The following is an 18,599-nucleotide window of genomic DNA, read 5'->3' as shown; positions in this document are numbered from 1 at the left end:
AAAAGTAACAAAGACGAACAAAATGGCCTTGGGCTGTGGTCCCAGGTCAAAACAATGTTATTTTCCATTTACCAGCTTAATGCTGTATAATTTGCAACATTCAAGGACCATGCTTAGTGTCCATACCTGCACAAAAAAGAAACAATTCATTTAGTAATGACAGAAAACTGCACTGAAAAAAAGTTTCACATGACAAACTTTTAAAAGCATCTTTCCAGTAGTACTTGTACAAAATATTACATTCCAGCTGTGATCTAGTTGGACAAAACAATACTAGTCTTCCAAAATAAATAATTGGAAAGACCTTTAAAGAGCTGTTTTAATTGTGTTGTTGTTTGTTTGTTTTAAGATTCCAAAAACCATTTATTCTCATCAATTTCTCAATTTTTGAACATCATTCCAGTTTACAAGATGTTTCTCTTACTGAATGTGTCAAAAAGTAAAACTTCTGCTCAAAATAAGTGAAAGATACTTACTTTTGAAATTCCCACTCCCTGTTATCCAGAGGACACACCTGACGCGTCTTCAGCCAACGAGAGATGCAGTGGAAATGGAAAGCATGCTGCAGAGAAGCATGGTAAAAAATGTAAAGATGAGCGCACACAGACAAACTTACTGAGTATCATAAAATGGGATTGGCGCAAAGTGCCCTGTCCTTAAAACACAGGTTGTGTGTAGAGAGCATCACTGTGGTTTCTCTCTCTGGCAGTTATCTGAAACCCATCCTGCAAAATATATTCAATGACAAAGGTAGTGTTCAAACTCACATTGCAGACACCCCAGGCAACTGTGCACTCCTCAGATGTAGCAGATGCTTGGTTGGCCTGGCACTCTATACCTTTAAAATTGAAAATGAAAAATAAAGAAACATGAGGAATGTAGAGGAGCCCTTAGTGCAGACAGCATCGAGAATAATAGTCAAACAGAATTCCCGGTACTTACAGAGATCCATAATATGATTCCGACAAATTGCACAGTTGTCAACCACAATGTCCCAAGCCCAGAGCGCCACAGCATTCCACTGCAAACAACACAACCAAGCTGTATTAATACTACTTGGAGTTTGTCCATGTCTGGCAGCCAATTCAGATTAATTCAGCTCCTAAAGCATGATCATACAAAGATATAAGAAGCAGCAGAAGTTGTTTTCTAAACAGACAAAATAAAATCTGATGTAGAGTAATGGAAAAAAACTCACATTCTGTTCTAGATGACCACATCTTACACTCAAGAAGTAAGCATTTCTCTAAATATGCTCTCGTCATAACGCTACACGGTGTATATATGTCGTCACGCAACTGCATGTGACGTCACAGCTCGACACGCGACCGGATGACCGGCATTTCCACACTCTGCGCTGGACGTTCATAAACAGGTGGAACTACGATACCAACCCACTCTCATGTTACAAATGTTTTATATTTAACGATCACAATACAACTGCAGCAAATAAATACTAAAGCTAGCCAGCAAATTGTGAATATATATAATTTTCTGATCATATGTAGCTAACTGCTTAGCGACAACGCTAAGCACAAATAACATCATAAAGCTGCCACTAAACTTTTCAAATTCTTGTAACCGCTCAATGATATACAGTATTGGCTTGTTTAAGAAATAATCACCTTCTTCACTTCAAAACGTTTCTTGCTAGCTCCGCTATTAGCGCCACTTGGAGTATCCACATCCATAGCGGCCGCCATCTTGTCTGCGGAAATAGTTTACGGGGAATCAGTGCGCATGCGCTCAGGTTCACTTACGACATTCGGGTGTGTTCGGAGATGCTTTTGATGTTTGCGCACATATGTTTGGCGTGACCAAGTGTGCTAAATGTATATAGATCCCTTTGTGAGGTCCTGGTTCCCGAGAAAGGGAACTGTCGATAGTCTCAGTAAAAGCTATCAGATATAGGTTCCTTCGCACTAATTAACTGATATAAACAAATTTTGCAACTTTGTACATTTCCTTAAATGAAAGTTTAATACATGATACGAAGTAATCATCTTTCGAGAAGATTATAAATCAGCTTTACAATTGATGTTATTAATAATTATTCATTTTTAAACTGTATTAATCGCTTCTTTGTTAAGATGTGGATTTAAAACGTCTGCACGCAACACACACAATGTTAAATACATACACGCTTTATTATATTATCCTTTATGTTTGGATGAGATGAATTAATCCCCAAAGAAATTTAAATCAAGATAAATGTTAAAATCATTAAAAACGTCACTGGTGAAAAGCTAGGTTCTACCGAGATTTGAACTCGGATCGCTGGATTCAGAGTCCAGAGTGCTAACCATTACACCATAGAACCACACAAAAACTACCCTTCTTAGTTCCCTCTAACAGTATCAGTTTAGTATCATTCGGTCCCTTCAGAAATGTATTGCTAATTTCATTTTAGTATTAATATGTGCCTTGATCTCCTGTAACATATTCATAATAATCACGTTAATATAGCGTATATCAGTAGGTCCTGACTCTATACCAGCGTATAGTACAGGTATTAATACTAGGCTTTAAAAAGTATTGCTCCATATTTCCTGTACAGAATAAAAAAGCTCTTTAGAGCAGAATAGCATTTCAACGGGTAAGCGGTTTCATTAAAATCACACCTTCCATTATGTCTTTCAGTCAATGCAATAACTATACAGCCATACACCAGGTATTCATTTTCAGAATCTAATCTGGTCACAATAATTCACTGAAATACTGAAAAGGCCTGTCTGCATTTACCGCCGTCCTCCCGACATCTGCCATATAACCAAGGACCACCACCTAATGGAAGACAGTGGACTGCATGTTGAAAATTCACAACACTGTGTCCTCTTTACTCTGTTCAGCCTAACGGTAAGCGCGTTAAGGCCTGACTGTGAAGAAAGTTAAGGAGATATCAATGATTTGTAGTATGTTTATTGCAGAAAATCAGAATGGCAAACCATGGCATGGAGAGAGTGCAGTTCTAAAGTCCCAGTATCAACCATCTGGGTAAGAATGTAATTTAGTGACACATGTACTGTTTGGAAGGCAGGCAGGCAGGCAGTTCTACTGCCCTACATGTAACATATTAGCTACTCTACAGTAGTTAGTTGTTAGCTTTGCCCTTCTCCCCAGGTGAGGTATGGGCCACCAAGAATGGACTCCTAAACACTTCTATCCTGCATAATCTTCTCTAGTTGATTCCACATGCAATCGTGTCAGGTTCGAGGTCACATTGTCAGGTGCTCTTTGGCCATCCCTTACTCCTCTTGCCTTGGAGGGTCCACCTCAGCATCTGCATCATAATGATGTTATGTAGCTTTTGGAGCATATGCCCATTCCAGCCCCATGTTCCTTTCTTGATCTCTTCTTCTACAGCAAGCTGGTAGGTTCTCTGCTACAAGCTTATGATACTGATGGCATCTGGCACCCATTACATTGTATTTATTCATTTACCTGACGCTTCTCTCCAAAGCAAATTATAGTTATTTACTCATTCATACAGCTGGGTAATTCTACTGGAGCAGTTTAGGGTAAATACCTTGGTCAAGTGTACTACTGCAGCAGGTTAGATTCATACAGCCAACCTTTGGATCCAAGAGCAACAGCACTAACCACTACATTACCAGCTGCCCCCATATTGACAAATGCCTGCACTTTTTAATGGTTTTCTGGAGTGTTCTCCAAGGATCAACACATTTTCAGTGAAGGTCATGCACTGTTCTGCATGTATGGGGCTGAGACTTGCCTTGGGTTCTGAGGTTAATGGTTTCCATTTCAAATGCCCCCTGGTGGTTACACTCAGGTACTACATGCACATTTCTACTTGGCTGTTCTTGGGGTTCCTACAGCTTTCTGACCCCTCTGTTGTTTCACTTTAGCTCTGTTGGACAGGTGGGCTGATGTAACTCTGGTGACTTTTGGAGCCCTGTGGCCCGTCGACATTTGCACAGGGGGAGGCTTCTCCCCTGGACAGGCCTTAAAAACGTGGACATCTTTAACCTTCCGGCCTTTTAATTCAGGAGGATGACCACAGGTGGCCCTCACTTTAAGGTTCACCTTCTCAATCCACCTGCATGGATTAAAAACATGGAGAGAAAAGAAAAAAGATGTAAAAAAAAGAAATTTAAGCAAAGGCAATAATACAGAGATGATGACTTTCACATTTTTGAGTTTTTCAGTCACACCAATTTTTGGATTCTTAGCATTAGGCTGTTTTCAGAGAAAGAGCTGTGTGTTTCAGCCATTTTAGTTACACAAGAAAATGACGATACATATATGTATGTGCCCTTGGTTTTTACAGGTGTTTCTCACTTTCGAAGGGGCAGCAAGGGACAGTCACACACAAAAGGATTTTCTGCCAGATTGATGACTTCAAGCCCAGTGAACGGGTGCAGGCTTGGCAATTCCTCTAGCTGGTTCCCCTCTAGGAGAAGGCTAAGGAGCCCAGGTCCCAGGCCTGCCAGGGAGTCCTTTGACATCTGTAGAGGAACAGAAAAGTAGGAAAGTGAAAGGAGAAGCATGAAAGAGACCAAGAAGCAAAGAAGTTTTACATTTATTCAACACACTTCTCCAAAGCAACTTACAATGTTAAGCTATGTAGAGTTATTTACCCCTTTATAGAAGAGGGTAGTTGTACTGGAGCAATTCAGGATAAGTACCTTACTCAAGGGTACCACAGCTAAAGGTGATACTTGAACCTGAAACATTTGGGTCTAGAGGCAACAGCTTAACTACTACTGTAATGATGAAAAAGCCATATATAGCACCTCTGCTCAAAAAGAGTACATAAAAATTGTATAACAAATAAAAACTCAAAAAAACTCTTCTGTAGTGTCACAAATTATCATCAACAAAAATCCTCTGCAAGCTCCTACCTTCTCTAACCTCATGTTGTCCAAGAACAGATGCTGCAGACTGCGTGCAAAAGGTGCAAATGCTTTTGGTCCAATCCAGCGAATGGGGTTCCCAGAAAGGCGGAGCTCGGATAAGCTGGGAGTGTTGCTGAGTGCGTGTGTTGGTACCTCACTTAGGCGGTTCCCTCCTAGGTGGAGGACTTTGAGGAAGGGGGCAAGGTGAAAGGCCTTAGGGGCCACTGTACTGATGCTGTTTGCAGTCAGATACAGCCCTCTCAGTTTCTGAGCACCAGTCAAAACACCCTGGTCCAGCCTGGCTATGGAATTGTGCTCCAGGTGCAAGGCCAACAGGTTTGGCAGTAACCTGAAGGCATCTTTAGGGAACTTGGTGAACTTGTTTCGTTCCAGGTGGAGGTATGTTAGTTGTGGAAGGCCTTTGAAGGCATCAGAACTGAGTGAAGAAAGGTTGTTCTCTGAAAGATAAAGGTAAATTAGGCCCCTCATGCCACTAAAGGCACCTGACTCCAATTCATGTATCTTGCACCGTTGCAAGTGCAGGGAGACCACCTGGGGAACTTTGGGGAAGCTGTTACTGGGAATATAGTGGAAGTGGTTTCCACGCAGGTCCAAGAGACGGGTGTCCGGAGGGAAATCACGGGGAATCCTGGTGAGGCCCCGATTCTCACAAGAAGAGTGGTGGCTCTCGGCCTGGTAAAAAGAGGGTTCAAACAGACAGGTAGAGGCATGTATGTGCACACACAATGTCTACAACCACTTGTCCCAAGTGGGGTCACGGCGAGCCGGAGCTTAACCCAACAACACAGAGCACAAGGCTGAAGGGACACACCGCAGACAGGACACCAATCCACTGCAAGGCAACCCAAACAGGACTCAAACCCCAGACCCACCACAGAGCAGACCCCAGTTAAACCCACTGTGCCACTGCACCCCTACTATAGATGCAGAATAAAGTTAATCATGGTGTTTACATGCAAAGAAGAAATTCTTAGGGAGAGAATGTCCCTTTCGGTTCTTTGCATATTGTGTATCCATTGCAGTTTAGGCTTTCACTATTCACTCCCAGCCTCAACCACATACACACAGATTTCTGCACCTCAGCTTACCTCACAGTTGCAGTTAACAGGACACTTGACCTCATCAGGCTGAGGGGTAGGTGAGGGCATGGCCCTGCTCAACTCCTCCAACTCTGCCTTCAGCATGGCTTCCTGGCTCTGGCAGCGCAGCTCAGGGGGGTGTAGACCCTCCAGGCTTTCACCAGAAAGGTGAGGGGGTCCAGCACAGGTGCCGAGCAGCCGCACACGGCCTTGGTAGGCCCACTCTCTTAGTGGCCGCAAGTAGCAGCTGCAGTAGAAAGGGTTGCCTGTCAGGTTGAGGCGTAGCAGCTTCTCAGGCCCTGAAAGGGGCTGCAAGTTTCGCAGCTGGTTGTGGCTCAGGTCAAGGTGGACCACGTTGGGTGCTAGAGCTAGCGCCATCTCAGAGAAGTCCTGCAGAGACATGTGGTCCAGGAAGAGATGGGTAAGCTTAGACATGGCTACGGTTTCCTCCCCAAGGTAGGTCATGGGATTGTAGCTCAGCTCCAGTCGGGTCAGCTCTGGAAGTCTGAAATGGAGCAATGGTCCAATCAGTTCAAGGAAGTTAAACGCATTTTTCTGAACAGTACTTTTAATTATTACAATTCAATGTCATCTGGTTTTCCAGTAAAACAAGCTCTAATAGATTGTGACAAGGATTGAATTTTGCATCTGCACAATGACTGCAGAGCGCTGCCTTCCTCTGCACCTAAAGACAGGCTGTGCTACCTTGTCAAGGCTTCAGTGGGAAAGAACTGAAGTTCATTGTGGTCCAGGCTAAGGCGTGTGAGGGTGAAGAGGCCAGCAAACGCTTCTGAATCCAGGGTGTTAAGGGAGTTGTAGCTCATTCGCAGCCACTTGATGTTCTGCAGACCTTGAAAGACCATGTTGGGTAGGTACACAAGCTGGTTGTGGGTTAAAGACAGCAGGTTGAGGAAGCCCAGCTGGGAGAAAGCTCCTGGCTGGATCTCTTCTATGCGGTTGTGGTCAAGGAGGAGCTGCTTCAGAGAGGACAGTCCATCAAAAGACTCCTATGAAAGAACAGACAAGGAACAGAAAAGTGTAATAGATAACACTGATCAGTCACAATAATGAAAGGGCGTCCTTCAGTAGGGCAGAGACCATTCAAACACACACTGTCTGAAACCCAAGCAGGGTTGCGGCAATCCAGAGCCTAGCCTGGCAGCACAGGAGACAGGGCTGGAGGGCGAGGGGACACACCTCAGACGAGACACCAGTCCGCCGCACGGCACCCCAAGCACGACTCCAACCCCAGACCTACCACAGAGCAGGACCTGGGCAAACCTGCTGTGCAATCACACCCTCCAGAGACCATTCGGAGGGATGTTATAATACACATGTAACCACTTTAAATTCTTTACCCAAAACGTCACCAACTGCACTATATTCATTGTATAAACACTGCAATACAGCTGTACATTGAAAACACATGGGGATGGTCCAGTAAAGCCACTAGCTCACCTGGTACAGTATCTCAATATTGTTGTTGGCCAAATTGAGGAAGATCAGGCGCCCCAGGCTGCGGAAAGCTCCTTCACGCACCTGCCGGATGTCACAGCGCTGCAGGGACAGATGAGTGAGGTAGGGGGTGTGCTGGAAGGCCCCCGTGTGCAGCTCCTGAATGCTGTTGCCTCTCAAGTCCATCTTAACTGTAATCTGGAAAAAATGGTAGTGGGCGAGTGTCATGTAAAAGCAATAGGTATGTCACACAGGACACTTCAAAATAAATATAACACTTTGCTGTCAAGGTTCAAGGGCACAGTGAATAGATGGGACTACAAGGAGGGTAATGAATGAAGAAGGTTCTAGAGGTGAGAAAGGGTCAGGGTACCTTACACAATGCAGCAGAAACTTTAATATGTCAATTTTGTTGCATTTTTCATTGTCAGTCTTCCAGCAGCTGTGAAGTACCAAACTAAAACTGACACTCGAGAAGAACTAGGGGTATTTTTGTAATCAGTGAACTTAAACAGATCATATCCAACGCAAAAATGGACATAACTAAGAACTTTGGACAATTTTGTTGCGTTGTGTTGTTCATTCAAGACAACGATTCTTCACCTCGCTGACTGTTGGTGGCACCTCTGTCAGGTTCTTGCCTACACACGAAGCGGTGAGCTGGATGTTGTCACACAGACAGGCCCTGGGACATGGGCTCGGATGCACGTGGCTCACGGTAAAGGTGACCAGCAGGGCCACGTGGGGCCACGCGACCGTAACGAGAGCCCTCGAAGGCATCTGCAAGGGCAAAACAGGGCTCATTTTCTCAATATACTCCTTTATTTGCTTTAATGTAGAAATGCCTGCGGAGGTTTCACGTCAGCCTGCAGCCAGTTAATGGAGCAACATAATAGTTTATAAAAGGATTTTTCTCTTTTTGAATCAAATGTTTTATTCATGCCAGATGGACAGTATTGTTCATGGCTGGCTTTGTGATGACACCGCTGCCATGGTCACATTCCAGAGGACAATTCAGAGCTCAGCAAGAGCCAGATGCAGTTTAGCACAGACACAAAATACAGGAACAACCCATTGCAAAATGTAGGCCTGTGTCATGCTGTAGCATCCATTCATGGAGAGAGTAGAGACCAGTTCAAAAGACAGGGTTCCAGGAAATGCTCTTCACTGACCGCATACAACATATCATTTCAATAGCTGTCTTGATAAAAACACCCCAGATAGGACAAAACAGTCCATGAAGAGCAGAGAGTTGCTCAAGGTCACTCTAAGCCCCCCTACTCCACATAATGGTTAGCAGGGTGCTCCGTGAGCCCCCCAGAATTCCCCCGTGGCAAACTAAGCATAAGCAACATAACAGCCAATCAGAAAGGAGCATAGGACTACGCACAGGGATAGACACTAACATCGACTATTTACATTAATCTGTATCAGCCCCGTTACAGTACTGAGAAGAGTCGATGTCAGAGACACACCACACCAGCAATTACGTTTATGTTAGCAGACGCTTTTCTCCAAAATGACTTCCAATGAACTCTAGTATGTAGTGTTATCAGCCCATACACTATATTCACCAAGCCAAGGTGACTTACACTGCTAGATGCACTACTTAAAATTCCAGACGCCAGTGCATTGCAGAAAAGCTTTAGAGAAACAATGGCAAAGAAATGCTCTTTTGTAAAAGTTTAAATTATATCAGCGGAGCTTTCAGGTCGCAAAGTCCACTGAAAGAAGTGATTTATTAGGTTTGTACATTCTAGTATATAACATTGCAGCACGATTAGTATTCGGCCGAAGTAAATAAATTCGGAATTTTGGTTACTAATCATGTGCTTAATAACATTTGCCTCGTCAGTGAAAAATAGGTCGCGTTTCTTCAAAGATTAGACGAGAGTCACTGCAACGTCGCTCACACCTGGAAAAAGTAAAGTTGAGCATTTCACTTACATAGTACTTATTGAAATTCATTTAATGTAGCTGAATAAACGCAATATAAACAGGGAGAAGATTTTGTCGCAAAGCTCCATTACTCTAAATTCTGTCATGCCGCAGAGCTCCAACAACGTGAGAGTTAACATAGCTGGCATAACTGGCTTGTTATTGCAGAATTCTCAGGGCTTTGAAAAAACTCCCGAAGCGCGAGAAGGCGCGCGGCTTGTTTGTCATGTGGCGTCAAACGAACTAGTTCTTCGTCAAACTCTTCTCACCAGCCAACGAAAAGAAGCGAAACATGTCATAATAAATCATTTCGTTATACATGGCGCGATGCGTTTTAACGCTACATTTTGAGCTTCAGGATTTCAGATCAATTTTTGTGCACCTAATATTCATTCAGCTTTATAAAACGTGTTATATAAGTACACAGCAGGTAAGTTAAGAACACTGGTGTCTGTATGAAAAGACAGCACGTATTTGACGGGTTTATTCGAGTCGCTACCTTCTTTCTCCAAAGTCATCCACGGCGGGAAAGAAGCCAATATGTAGTCGAAATACTAATAATCCTGCAAATTATTTTTCCCAGCAAATTATCTTACATCTTTCGGACCAAATGGAGGTCGCATGAGAAGACTTGCTATGCTATGGCGCGAAGTTGTACTGCCACAGTTTGGAGGAGTAATGGGACAAAAAAAAAATGTTGTGATTCTTTTTGGCCAGAGGTGTGTGTGTTGCTGTATTCTCTGGACAGAAGGGGGGTTGTTCGGTCCGGAGCCCTGATCAGCGGGCCAGCGCTGACCGTGTGTGTGTGTGTGTGTGTGTGTGTGTGTGTGTGTGTGTGTGTGTGTGTGTGTGTGTGTGTGTGTGTGTGTGTGCGCGCGCGCACCAACTTGCTGTCTGGGTGGGGGAGGGGGTCTCCGCTCCCCAGTACAGTACGGTGTTACGGAACGGGAGCGCGCACAAAGGAGCGCTGTGTTTCTGCCAGTTCCTGTCGAACAAGGTAGAAGGAAGCCTTACGGATTGAAATCACCGAGCATGTCATACTATTTAGTACCACAGAACCCAACCTCCATTAACCTCTTCATATTAATTCCCTTCTCTTTTGTATAGTTCTGCGTACCTCTCCCTTATTTGACATCAAGTAGGTTTTCCTCCACAGTTAACTTACTATCTCTTTTATTTATATTTTTCACAACGTGACACGCGTTCAAGCGAGTTACCTGCCTTAATAGCAAATACTTTAACTTTGAAAGCCAAGACCAGTTAACGAACAATGAAAACACTATCCTTCCTAAAATTAATTTTAAAATTCTCACTCGGATGTATAATGTATTGCTCAGGGAGAAAACAGAAAAAAAAAACAGGAACCTGGTTAGTCAAAGCCCTCTTTGCCCCTGTTTTGTAATTTATGTTTCACACCATAAAGTTTTAGTATTACTGTGTCTATGGCATGAGGTGTAACATCTTATCCTGTGTATCTTGCATGAATATTTTGTGGTAAAGAAGCATGACCATCTGACTCTGGGCAACAGTTACAGAATAACAACCACACCAGCTTTCTATTATATTGTGTCCTGTAGTGTTGGACATAACACTCTGCAAATCTTTATCAAGGCAAAATTCATAACCAATTCCCTTTTTTTTTCCACATTTTGTCCCATTATATGAAAAAGGGGAAAATAAACAATACAATCAATGATGCTAAGAAGTTTGTTGTTTTCTTAGTTTAAGAACAAAGTACTGTATACAGCCTTAGTCCAAAAATCTTTGCATTCTGCTTCTTGACCCCATTAATCTTTTTACCCCATTACAAACAAGAAAGCTTATAAACAAAATGCATTGCTGCAGAGATCACCTGGGTTACCAGTCTCTTGAAGCAGAAAGCAGTCATACTTTAAAGTTTCTCCAGTTCATTTTTTGTGTGTGAATTCCAGAAAGAGATCAGATACGGTTATTTGATTTTACATGAGTTCATCTGTCCATCTGTGTCTCTATTATAACATCCTACAAAGAAAGTTCAGGGGTATGGTAGTAACACGATTGTCTTCTGTCAATATTCCGAATCTTCAGGTCTGCTCCGATATGAATGTATGTTTCTGCTTAGCTGCTAATGCAGCAAACAGCTGTCAAATGGGCGTGGTGATGGTGTTCAGTTCATTTGTTTTGTGATCCACGTCTGCACTCTGCAGAGTTCACACCACCCGATGACTTTGAGAAGGTTAACACTCAGGCCTGATCTGGGCCAGCGTGGACAAGAGGGTACTTCTGGCACTGGCACAGGATCCCACTGACTTGCTTTGACTGCACCATGACAAAATACAAAGATACAAATCAGAGACTATTGTTAAGCCATCTTATAAAATGTTTAATCATGACATAATGCCTCAGGTACCACTAATTTTTACAAACTACAACCTATCTGCTTAACATGCCTGTATGGCTCTGTAATGCTTTGTGCAACAAAGGCTTTTTTGTGTAGTAGGGCTATCCTTGAAATGAAACACATAGGACATAGAGGACCAAGAGGTATTAAAACTCAGTTCATGTACATGGGTTGTGCCAAAATTTAAATGTAGATGTCCTACCAAATATCTCCAATTCAGAGCTTGTAAAGTATGCTTGTCTGACATGACAAGTTGTGTAGTTCTAACATACAGAAAACAGTATGACCTTACCGGGAAACAAAAGCCTGCAGTACAGCAACATACTCTCGGGGAAAGTAGTCCTGTCGCACAGCATGCTCCAATGCCAACAGATGCCCTGGCACCACTTGCACTGGTTTCACTTTGTCTTCACTCTGCCAGGGCACACAGGAGGAGGTAGGGGCAGTGGCAAAGATACATAGACACACATCACAACTAAACACACTACACGGATTTGAAGTGCATAGATAAGTGGAGCAAAACAACTTTTACTGAGGTTTTGCTAGAGTTTATAGAATGATCCAGTTCAGTTATGTGGCAGAAATTTGATGAAAAATTTGTCACAAGTGACTGTGCGTAGTTACCTTGATCAGTCCCAACATCACCAACAGCACTGAAATGAAGCTATAGCTCTGCAGAGAGGGGCTTGAGAAAGCTTTCTTAAGCACAGCATCTGCAGGACAAGGGTCAATAATTAAATGCAATTATGCTCTCGTTTTATTCAACCATGACCCAAATTACAGAACATGACTCTTTTCCAATAAGTCCAGTATCTACTTACCAGATAAGATATGAAGCAACAATTAAACCCTCACACAGTTTGGCTGTCACAGAGGTCCAGAGACCATCCCAAAATCACTGGACACAAGGCTGGGTGGGTACACCCTGGACGGGACACCAGCCCACCACACAATAACCACACACGTGCACACCGACTTACCCATACACACACTATGGCCAATTTAGCATAACAGACTCAACACAGACTGACCAGGATTCAAACCTTCGCCTGAACAGGTCAGGCACTGTGAGGCAGCAGCAGCAGCCTAACCCTAATAAATAAATCCTCCAGTTAAAATATATTTAAAACTATGAGACCAATACACTGATTAGCTACTTTAAATTGACCTTAGTTTGCTTATGTGTGAGTGCATTGGTGTGTGATTGCCCTACAATGAATAGCATCCTTTCTAGCATACCATGCCTCCTGCCTTATGCATCTGGGATAGGCTTGGAACCACCAGGACCATTCACTGGACAAGTGGTTAATGATAACAAATGAATGGACAAACAAAGAATTAGGGAGCTCAAATGCTTAACACAAACTTACTTTTCTATAACAATTCAAGTCAGAAAAACATTGTTAGTGAAAGAAAGACAGAAGCAATATTACATGTGCCAATTGTACTATGTTTTCTTCTACATTAAGTACTATATTATTTGGGTGCAAGGGAAGCCTGCTTAAAGCACCTCTCACCAACACTATCCAGCACAGCATTCTTGACTTCTGACTCTTCCTTGAACACAGAGGATATCTTCAGAAAGGCTTCCACTGTCTTTGCAGCATCAGTCACATCCACCTGGAAGAAAATGCTGAGGAATGGTCTTCATTCCTTCAGGCAGGGCTTGAAATATACCCAACTGGACCTCACATAAAAAAAAATCTCACAAAACAACTGAAACATTACTTACTTAGCAGACATTTTCCCTAAAGTAATTTGCACAACACAAACGTCAATAGAATGTTTTGTTTTTGTCAAAATATCCTGTTCTGCCAGCTGCAGCCTTTACGAGGGGTCCAGCACTTAGGAAGAGCAGCACACTGCCATGCCATCCATACTACTTTAAAGAACAGTGTACCTGTTGCTCAATAAGCAGTGCTCTCTTGGCCCCAAGTCTCAATAACTTGTCAGGAGAGGGAAAGCTGAGGAAGGAAGCCACATCTGGGGGGCATGATGATGATACTGGGGTAGACACAGTCTAGTAATGGGACAAAGAGTTAGAAACTTTAAAAGAATCTTAATATGTCTAAAAAACTAGATGCCATTATGAAAGGTGTGCATTTCTACATTTTTAAAATCAGAATATAATATCATACATAGAAGCCAATTTCAATAGTTATTACTTTCAGAAGGGCCCAGGCAAATTTGAGCTGTGATTGCTAGCACAAACTTACAGTGATCTGAGGTTTTGCCAGGATTTCTTCTTGTTTTACATCCTGTTCAGTTTTCTTCACTCCATCATCTTCATTGTCTTCTTCCTCCTCCTCCTCTTCCTCCTCCTCATCCTCTTCCTCCTCATCATCATCATCATCCTCGTCTTCGTCGTCATCTTCATCTTCGTCGTCCTCATCATCTTCCTCTGGCTCACCTTCATCATCACTACAGAAAATGAGGGACAACTTTAGAACCCAGTCAAGGACATGTTCAGTGGAAAGCAGCCATACATGTGAAAGCTAAGGAAAGTGAGTGCAAAATTAATATTATAGAGAGGTTATCAAAATTACTACAAGTGTATCATTAATACTTTTAACTCATTAGTATCCTTGTTTCTTTGCTCAGCAATGACACAATGTAGCCACTACCACCTTTAGACTGACAGAAATCAAAAGTACCTCAGTGATCCCAAGACATCCCCCATGTTCATGCTTTCCATGGCCTCCCTCAGTGCTCCACAGCCATTCTCTCCCAGACAATTCCCTGAACATACGGAAACATGGTCATAGCCAATACTTTTATTTTGTAACATTTTGCACGTTTCAGTATTGTACATACAATATGAACATAATACTAAAAGAGACAACCATCACATTTCACTGATTTTCATGGGAAAGAACATTATAACACAACCATGGTAAGACTGTTACAGCAAGGGAATACCTGACTATTATTAAAGTACTACAAGTAAGAGCAGTTGCTCACAGTCCATATGTACAAAAAAAAAAAAAAAAAAAAAAAAACATACCATTGAGATCCAGTTTCTCCAGCTGGGCTTTATCCCGTACAGCCTGGGCAATTACCAGTGCTGCTTCCTGTGTGATCTCACCAAAAGAGAGATTCAGCTCCTACACAGAAAAAAAAAAAATGTATAAAAAAGTACGGTCTTATGAACAAAATCCCCAAAATTATGCATGAGTGTACCTTTTGTAATTAGCACAATTGTATACAGTGTCAACCATTTTGTTTGACAATTAATCTGATAACTGCTACCTGCACTTTTAACTGTTTACACAATAATTCCAAAAGCACATAGCACACACTCTCATAGCTACATTGCAAAAAAAAATGATAAAATTAACAGAGCAGGACAGGGTGTGTGGAAAGAGGACACACTGTGTTGTCACATACTGCCATACCCTGAGGATGGGAAGCCCCTCCATAAGGGCATCTGCAATGGCCATAGCCCCCTCGGAACGCACCAAACAGTCTCCAAAATTGATAACCTGAACATTGCGCAGCTTCTTCAAAGCCTGGAAAAGAAAGAGAGTAGGAGGCATATGTGACAAATTAAGGACACAGAATGTGGAACCCATACACTAGATGAAAGTCTGTATGGCAAAATGTGTACAGCTACTCTGTACAGATAGGAAGCATACTTCTGCCATGGCTATAGCCCCCTTTTTGGTGAAGGTGTTATCATTGAGATTGAGGACACGAAGCTGGGGGTTGTGCTCCATGGCACTAGCCAGAGCTGTCACTCCAGGGTGGGTGATGCCATTCTGGGGCATGTGAACCTCCTCTAAACTTCCCATCATCTGAAATGGTTTGGAGGTAGAAAGACAATGTTAAACACAAGGAAGTTTCATTAATCTTAATTTTCAAGGTTTTTCAAAGCCTGCACCCTCTGTTCCCATCATTGTATTTTAGAAATGCTTAAGGCTCTCAAGCCAGACATACCCAATCTCTCCACCAAGAAACTGGGGTTATGAAAAGGCATTTAGGATGGTTACCTTAAAAGCATGTGCAAGGGCTGTAGCCCCATCATTTTCCAGTCGGTTCCTGCCAGCAATAAATACTTTCAGCTTGAGGGGGGAGCCCAGTGCACTGGACTCCTTGTAACACACTGTCAGGGCAGCAGCTAGAATCTGATGTTTTACATATACAGACAAACAATACAGACGATCAAATGCTGACAATGTGCTGAAAATAATAGCAATAGTTAGACTGTTAAAACTGCATAATAATCTCATCATAAATAAAAAACAACAAAAATACAAGTGGTCTCTCCGCATTTAGGAATAAAGCTCTTTAGTGCAACAGCCAATAAGACAACGTTAAAAAAGAAGAGCAACTTACCTTGCCTCCACCAATGCCCATTCCACAGTTATTGAGACGCAACTCCTGCAATGTGTGACATACAGAGCTCTTGAGTAGTGCATCGATGCCCTTCACCCCATCGGGCCCAAAAGCATTGTCACTTAGGTCAAGCACTCTCAGCTGAGCCCCAGCTGTCATCAAGGCACTTCCAAGGGAAGTCTGTTGGAAAAGGGAAGGTGCAAGAATGAATGTCAACATTGCTAAAATTCGCCAACACTTAACACAAGACCGTTTTTTAAGTTCAGATGAATGTATGCTATTCAATGTCCAATGAAACAAGTATGATTCCAACAGGATTCTACAAGGATAAACCACATAACTGAACACAAACATTCCAGCAGGGGGTGCATGTGGCAGCTCACCAAAGCTGGAGGGATCTCTGCACGCACACGTCCCGTGAACACGTCGCTCCAGTAGCAACACTGTGTCCGAGAGACAAAGATAACTGTCACCATGTTGCAGCTTGAGTCACTCCCTATTTGTCCAGCACAGGTGAAATGTAAATATTCTATTTTCCAAATTACAAAGAAAAGCACAGGCTAATATTTACAGAGGTTTATTAGAAAACTTTAGGAACAGTTCCCCCTAAATACTCAGACCTCAGCCCACCCCTGTACCTCCAGCTGGCTCTTCTTTTCCAGTGCCATGGCGATGGCCTTTGCTGCCTCCACTCCAAAGGTGTTCCCTTCCAGTCTCAAGGCCTGTAACCCCTGGAAATTCTCCACATCCTTCACTAGCTCCTCCACTGCAGAACAAGGAAGAGAATCACAGTGACCCCACTTGCCTCAGAGAGGCAGCTGCAAATCTTTGAGGGCAAAGGCATGAACTTTTCCAAAACAGTATTTAAGATGGCATAATCCATCTGTTCAATTTCAATAGCCACTTGCCCAGAGAAGGGTTGCACTTAACTATAGCCTATCCTGAAAGCACTGGGTACAACACTGGGGGGGGTACACCCATTGCAACTACGGGCAATTCGGCACTACCAGTACACATGAACTGCATGTTGTTGGACTGTGAGAGGAAAACAGAGCACCAGGAGGAAACCCATACAGACACAGGGAGAACATGCAAACTCTACACAGACTCAAGAGGGGCCAAACCCACATTCCCTCGCACCATCCAAGCACTGTGAAGCAGCGGCACTACTCGATGTGCCGCCGTCCCGCAAGAAGACTTAATTCTGACATTTTTGTCACAGATCATAATGTGTACTTAAAATTTATAATCACTAGTGCAATGTTTCTGGTATTCAATTCACAGTTGTAAGTAAACTCAGTGCATTTTCTCACCAGACTGTGCATTGTCAAACTTCAGTCCTCTCCCCTTATAGCTCAGCTCTCCCTCCCCAACCTTAGTCTTAGCCAGGGAGTCAGCCAGCTGTGCAACATCCTCCGAAGCCATGGGGAGATATCTGGAAATTACAGAAAAACAACACCTCACACTAAATCCACATACTACACAAACAGAAGTGGACATTCATCAGTAAAAACCCATTTCTCTGTAACATAATATTATTCTAAATGAAGCATAATACTTCATCAAATATGTATAGAACACAAATTAATATCCAAAACAGTATTAAGAGGACCTGTGGGACATGTGTAGATGTAACTGTGTTTACATGCATCCAGACCAAATACATCCATCATGAATTTTTGGCTGTTTCTACAGGCAGGCTAAAACTCAGAATTAACATAAGTGTGACGTGAGCACCAATATTGAACATACTAGTCACACTGGTTTCGTTCACCTCATCCATCAATTTCAGACTGAGTCAGACCATCACATCATCATCATCATCATCATCATGAGCTACGCTCATAGTCATAAATACTAAATAGTAACAAAAAAACCTAACAGAATACATGATTACATACCCCACCGCCACAATTCGTAGTAAACTAACTTACTATCACATCACGCGGCACTCTGCACTAGCTAGGCAGTAGTTCAGTTGACGAGTGCCAAACGGCTATGACTCGTCGAGGTATGCAACAACATGAAGAACTTATTTCAAAATAACACTTTTACCAGTTGCTAAGCCTGCTGTTAGGTTAATGTAAACTGAATAACTACCAAATACAAATCTTGGAGTCCACACGCGAGCTGCGGATAGCTTCTAGGAAGAGCTTCCGTTCCTTTTCGGTGTCACACTGCCTCGCGCTCGCGTTTGCTATTACGACGTTGACCGGTTTGAACGCGGCCTTGGGGGCCTTGTCGCAGAGCCTGACGGGAGTTGAAGTTCAATAATTAGGCGAAGGCAGTGGAGACTAGTACCGAGGTCCACGGTACATCAGCATTCGCCAGCTCTGACTGATGTGATGAAGCGATGCACTGTCGGCTTCTAATTTAGTAAATTACAGCCGATTTTGAATGTATGAAAATTCAGACGCAGTCCGAAAGAAAATAAATCCACTGTATCAAAAATAATTAAAGCATTGCAAAGGAAAGCCACTGAAACTTGGATCGATGTCGAACAAAATACAGAAATCAATTTGAAATTATTGCCTA

The 18,599-nt window shown here is 42.8% G+C and overlaps 3 protein-coding genes and 1 non-coding gene across 8 annotated transcripts; all 4 read right to left on the bottom strand.

Annotated features, from left to right (window-relative positions):
- rbx1 (ring-box 1, E3 ubiquitin protein ligase) lies at positions 1–1,721 on the bottom strand. Its single transcript, XM_018738534.1, has 5 exons — positions 1,626–1,721; positions 943–1,021; positions 768–838; positions 477–562; positions 1–126 (listed from the first exon to the last, which is right to left on the bottom strand). Exons 1-5 carry the CDS (start codon positions 1,701–1,703, stop codon positions 114–116), a joined length of 327 nt encoding a protein of 108 aa, XP_018594050.1. The 5' UTR covers positions 1,704–1,721; the 3' UTR covers positions 1–113.
- Positions 1,722–2,248: 527 nt separating this feature from the next.
- trnaq-cug (transfer RNA glutamine (anticodon CUG)) lies at positions 2,249–2,320 on the bottom strand. Its single transcript has one exon. It is a non-coding gene; the product is annotated as a tRNA-Gln (tRNA).
- A 1,175-nt stretch (positions 2,321–3,495) lies between these two features.
- Positions 3,496–9,958, bottom strand: LOC108926057 (chondroadherin-like protein). 4 transcript variants are annotated; one of them, XM_018738503.2, is made up of 8 exons: positions 9,849–9,958; positions 8,015–8,191; positions 7,415–7,609; positions 6,662–6,963; positions 5,966–6,461; positions 4,863–5,549; positions 4,300–4,466; positions 3,496–4,057 (listed from the first exon to the last, which is right to left on the bottom strand). In XM_018738503.2, exons 2-8 carry the CDS (start codon positions 8,189–8,191, stop codon positions 3,808–3,810), a joined length of 2,274 nt encoding a protein of 757 aa, XP_018594019.1. In that variant the 5' UTR covers positions 9,849–9,958; the 3' UTR covers positions 3,496–3,807. The 4 variants fall into 4 exon arrangements, with proteins under 4 accessions (XP_018594019.1, XP_018594017.1, XP_018594020.1 ...); XM_018738501.2 differs by lacking the exon at positions 9,849–9,958 and adding an exon at positions 9,359–9,413; XM_018738504.2 differs by lacking the exon at positions 8,015–8,191.
- Positions 9,959–10,525: 567 nt separating this feature from the next.
- Positions 10,526–18,289, bottom strand: LOC108926059 (ran GTPase-activating protein 1-like). 2 transcript variants are annotated; one of them, XM_018738508.2, is made up of 16 exons: positions 18,165–18,289; positions 17,378–17,499; positions 16,703–16,830; positions 16,448–16,507; positions 16,065–16,244; positions 15,719–15,853; positions 15,365–15,523; positions 15,125–15,238; positions 14,734–14,833; positions 14,384–14,468; positions 13,946–14,150; positions 13,630–13,749; positions 13,247–13,349; positions 12,354–12,442; positions 12,022–12,143; positions 10,526–11,647 (listed from the first exon to the last, which is right to left on the bottom strand). In XM_018738508.2, exons 2-16 carry the CDS (start codon positions 17,487–17,489, stop codon positions 11,566–11,568), a joined length of 1,794 nt encoding a protein of 597 aa, XP_018594024.1. In that variant the 5' UTR covers positions 17,490–17,499; positions 18,165–18,289; the 3' UTR covers positions 10,526–11,565. The 2 variants fall into 2 exon arrangements, with proteins under 2 accessions (XP_018594024.1, XP_018594025.1); XM_018738509.2 differs by lacking the exon at positions 18,165–18,289 and adding an exon at positions 17,966–17,988.
- Between the last annotated feature and the right edge of the window lie 310 nt (positions 18,290–18,599).

This window comes from Scleropages formosus, chromosome 3 (genome assembly GCF_900964775.1).
Source record: "Scleropages formosus chromosome 3, fSclFor1.1, whole genome shotgun sequence".
Classification (NCBI taxonomy): Eukaryota; Metazoa; Chordata; class Actinopteri; order Osteoglossiformes; family Osteoglossidae; genus Scleropages; species Scleropages formosus.
The sequence above is the reverse complement of the archived record's forward strand: the minus strand, read 5'-3'. Positions and strand labels throughout refer to the sequence as shown.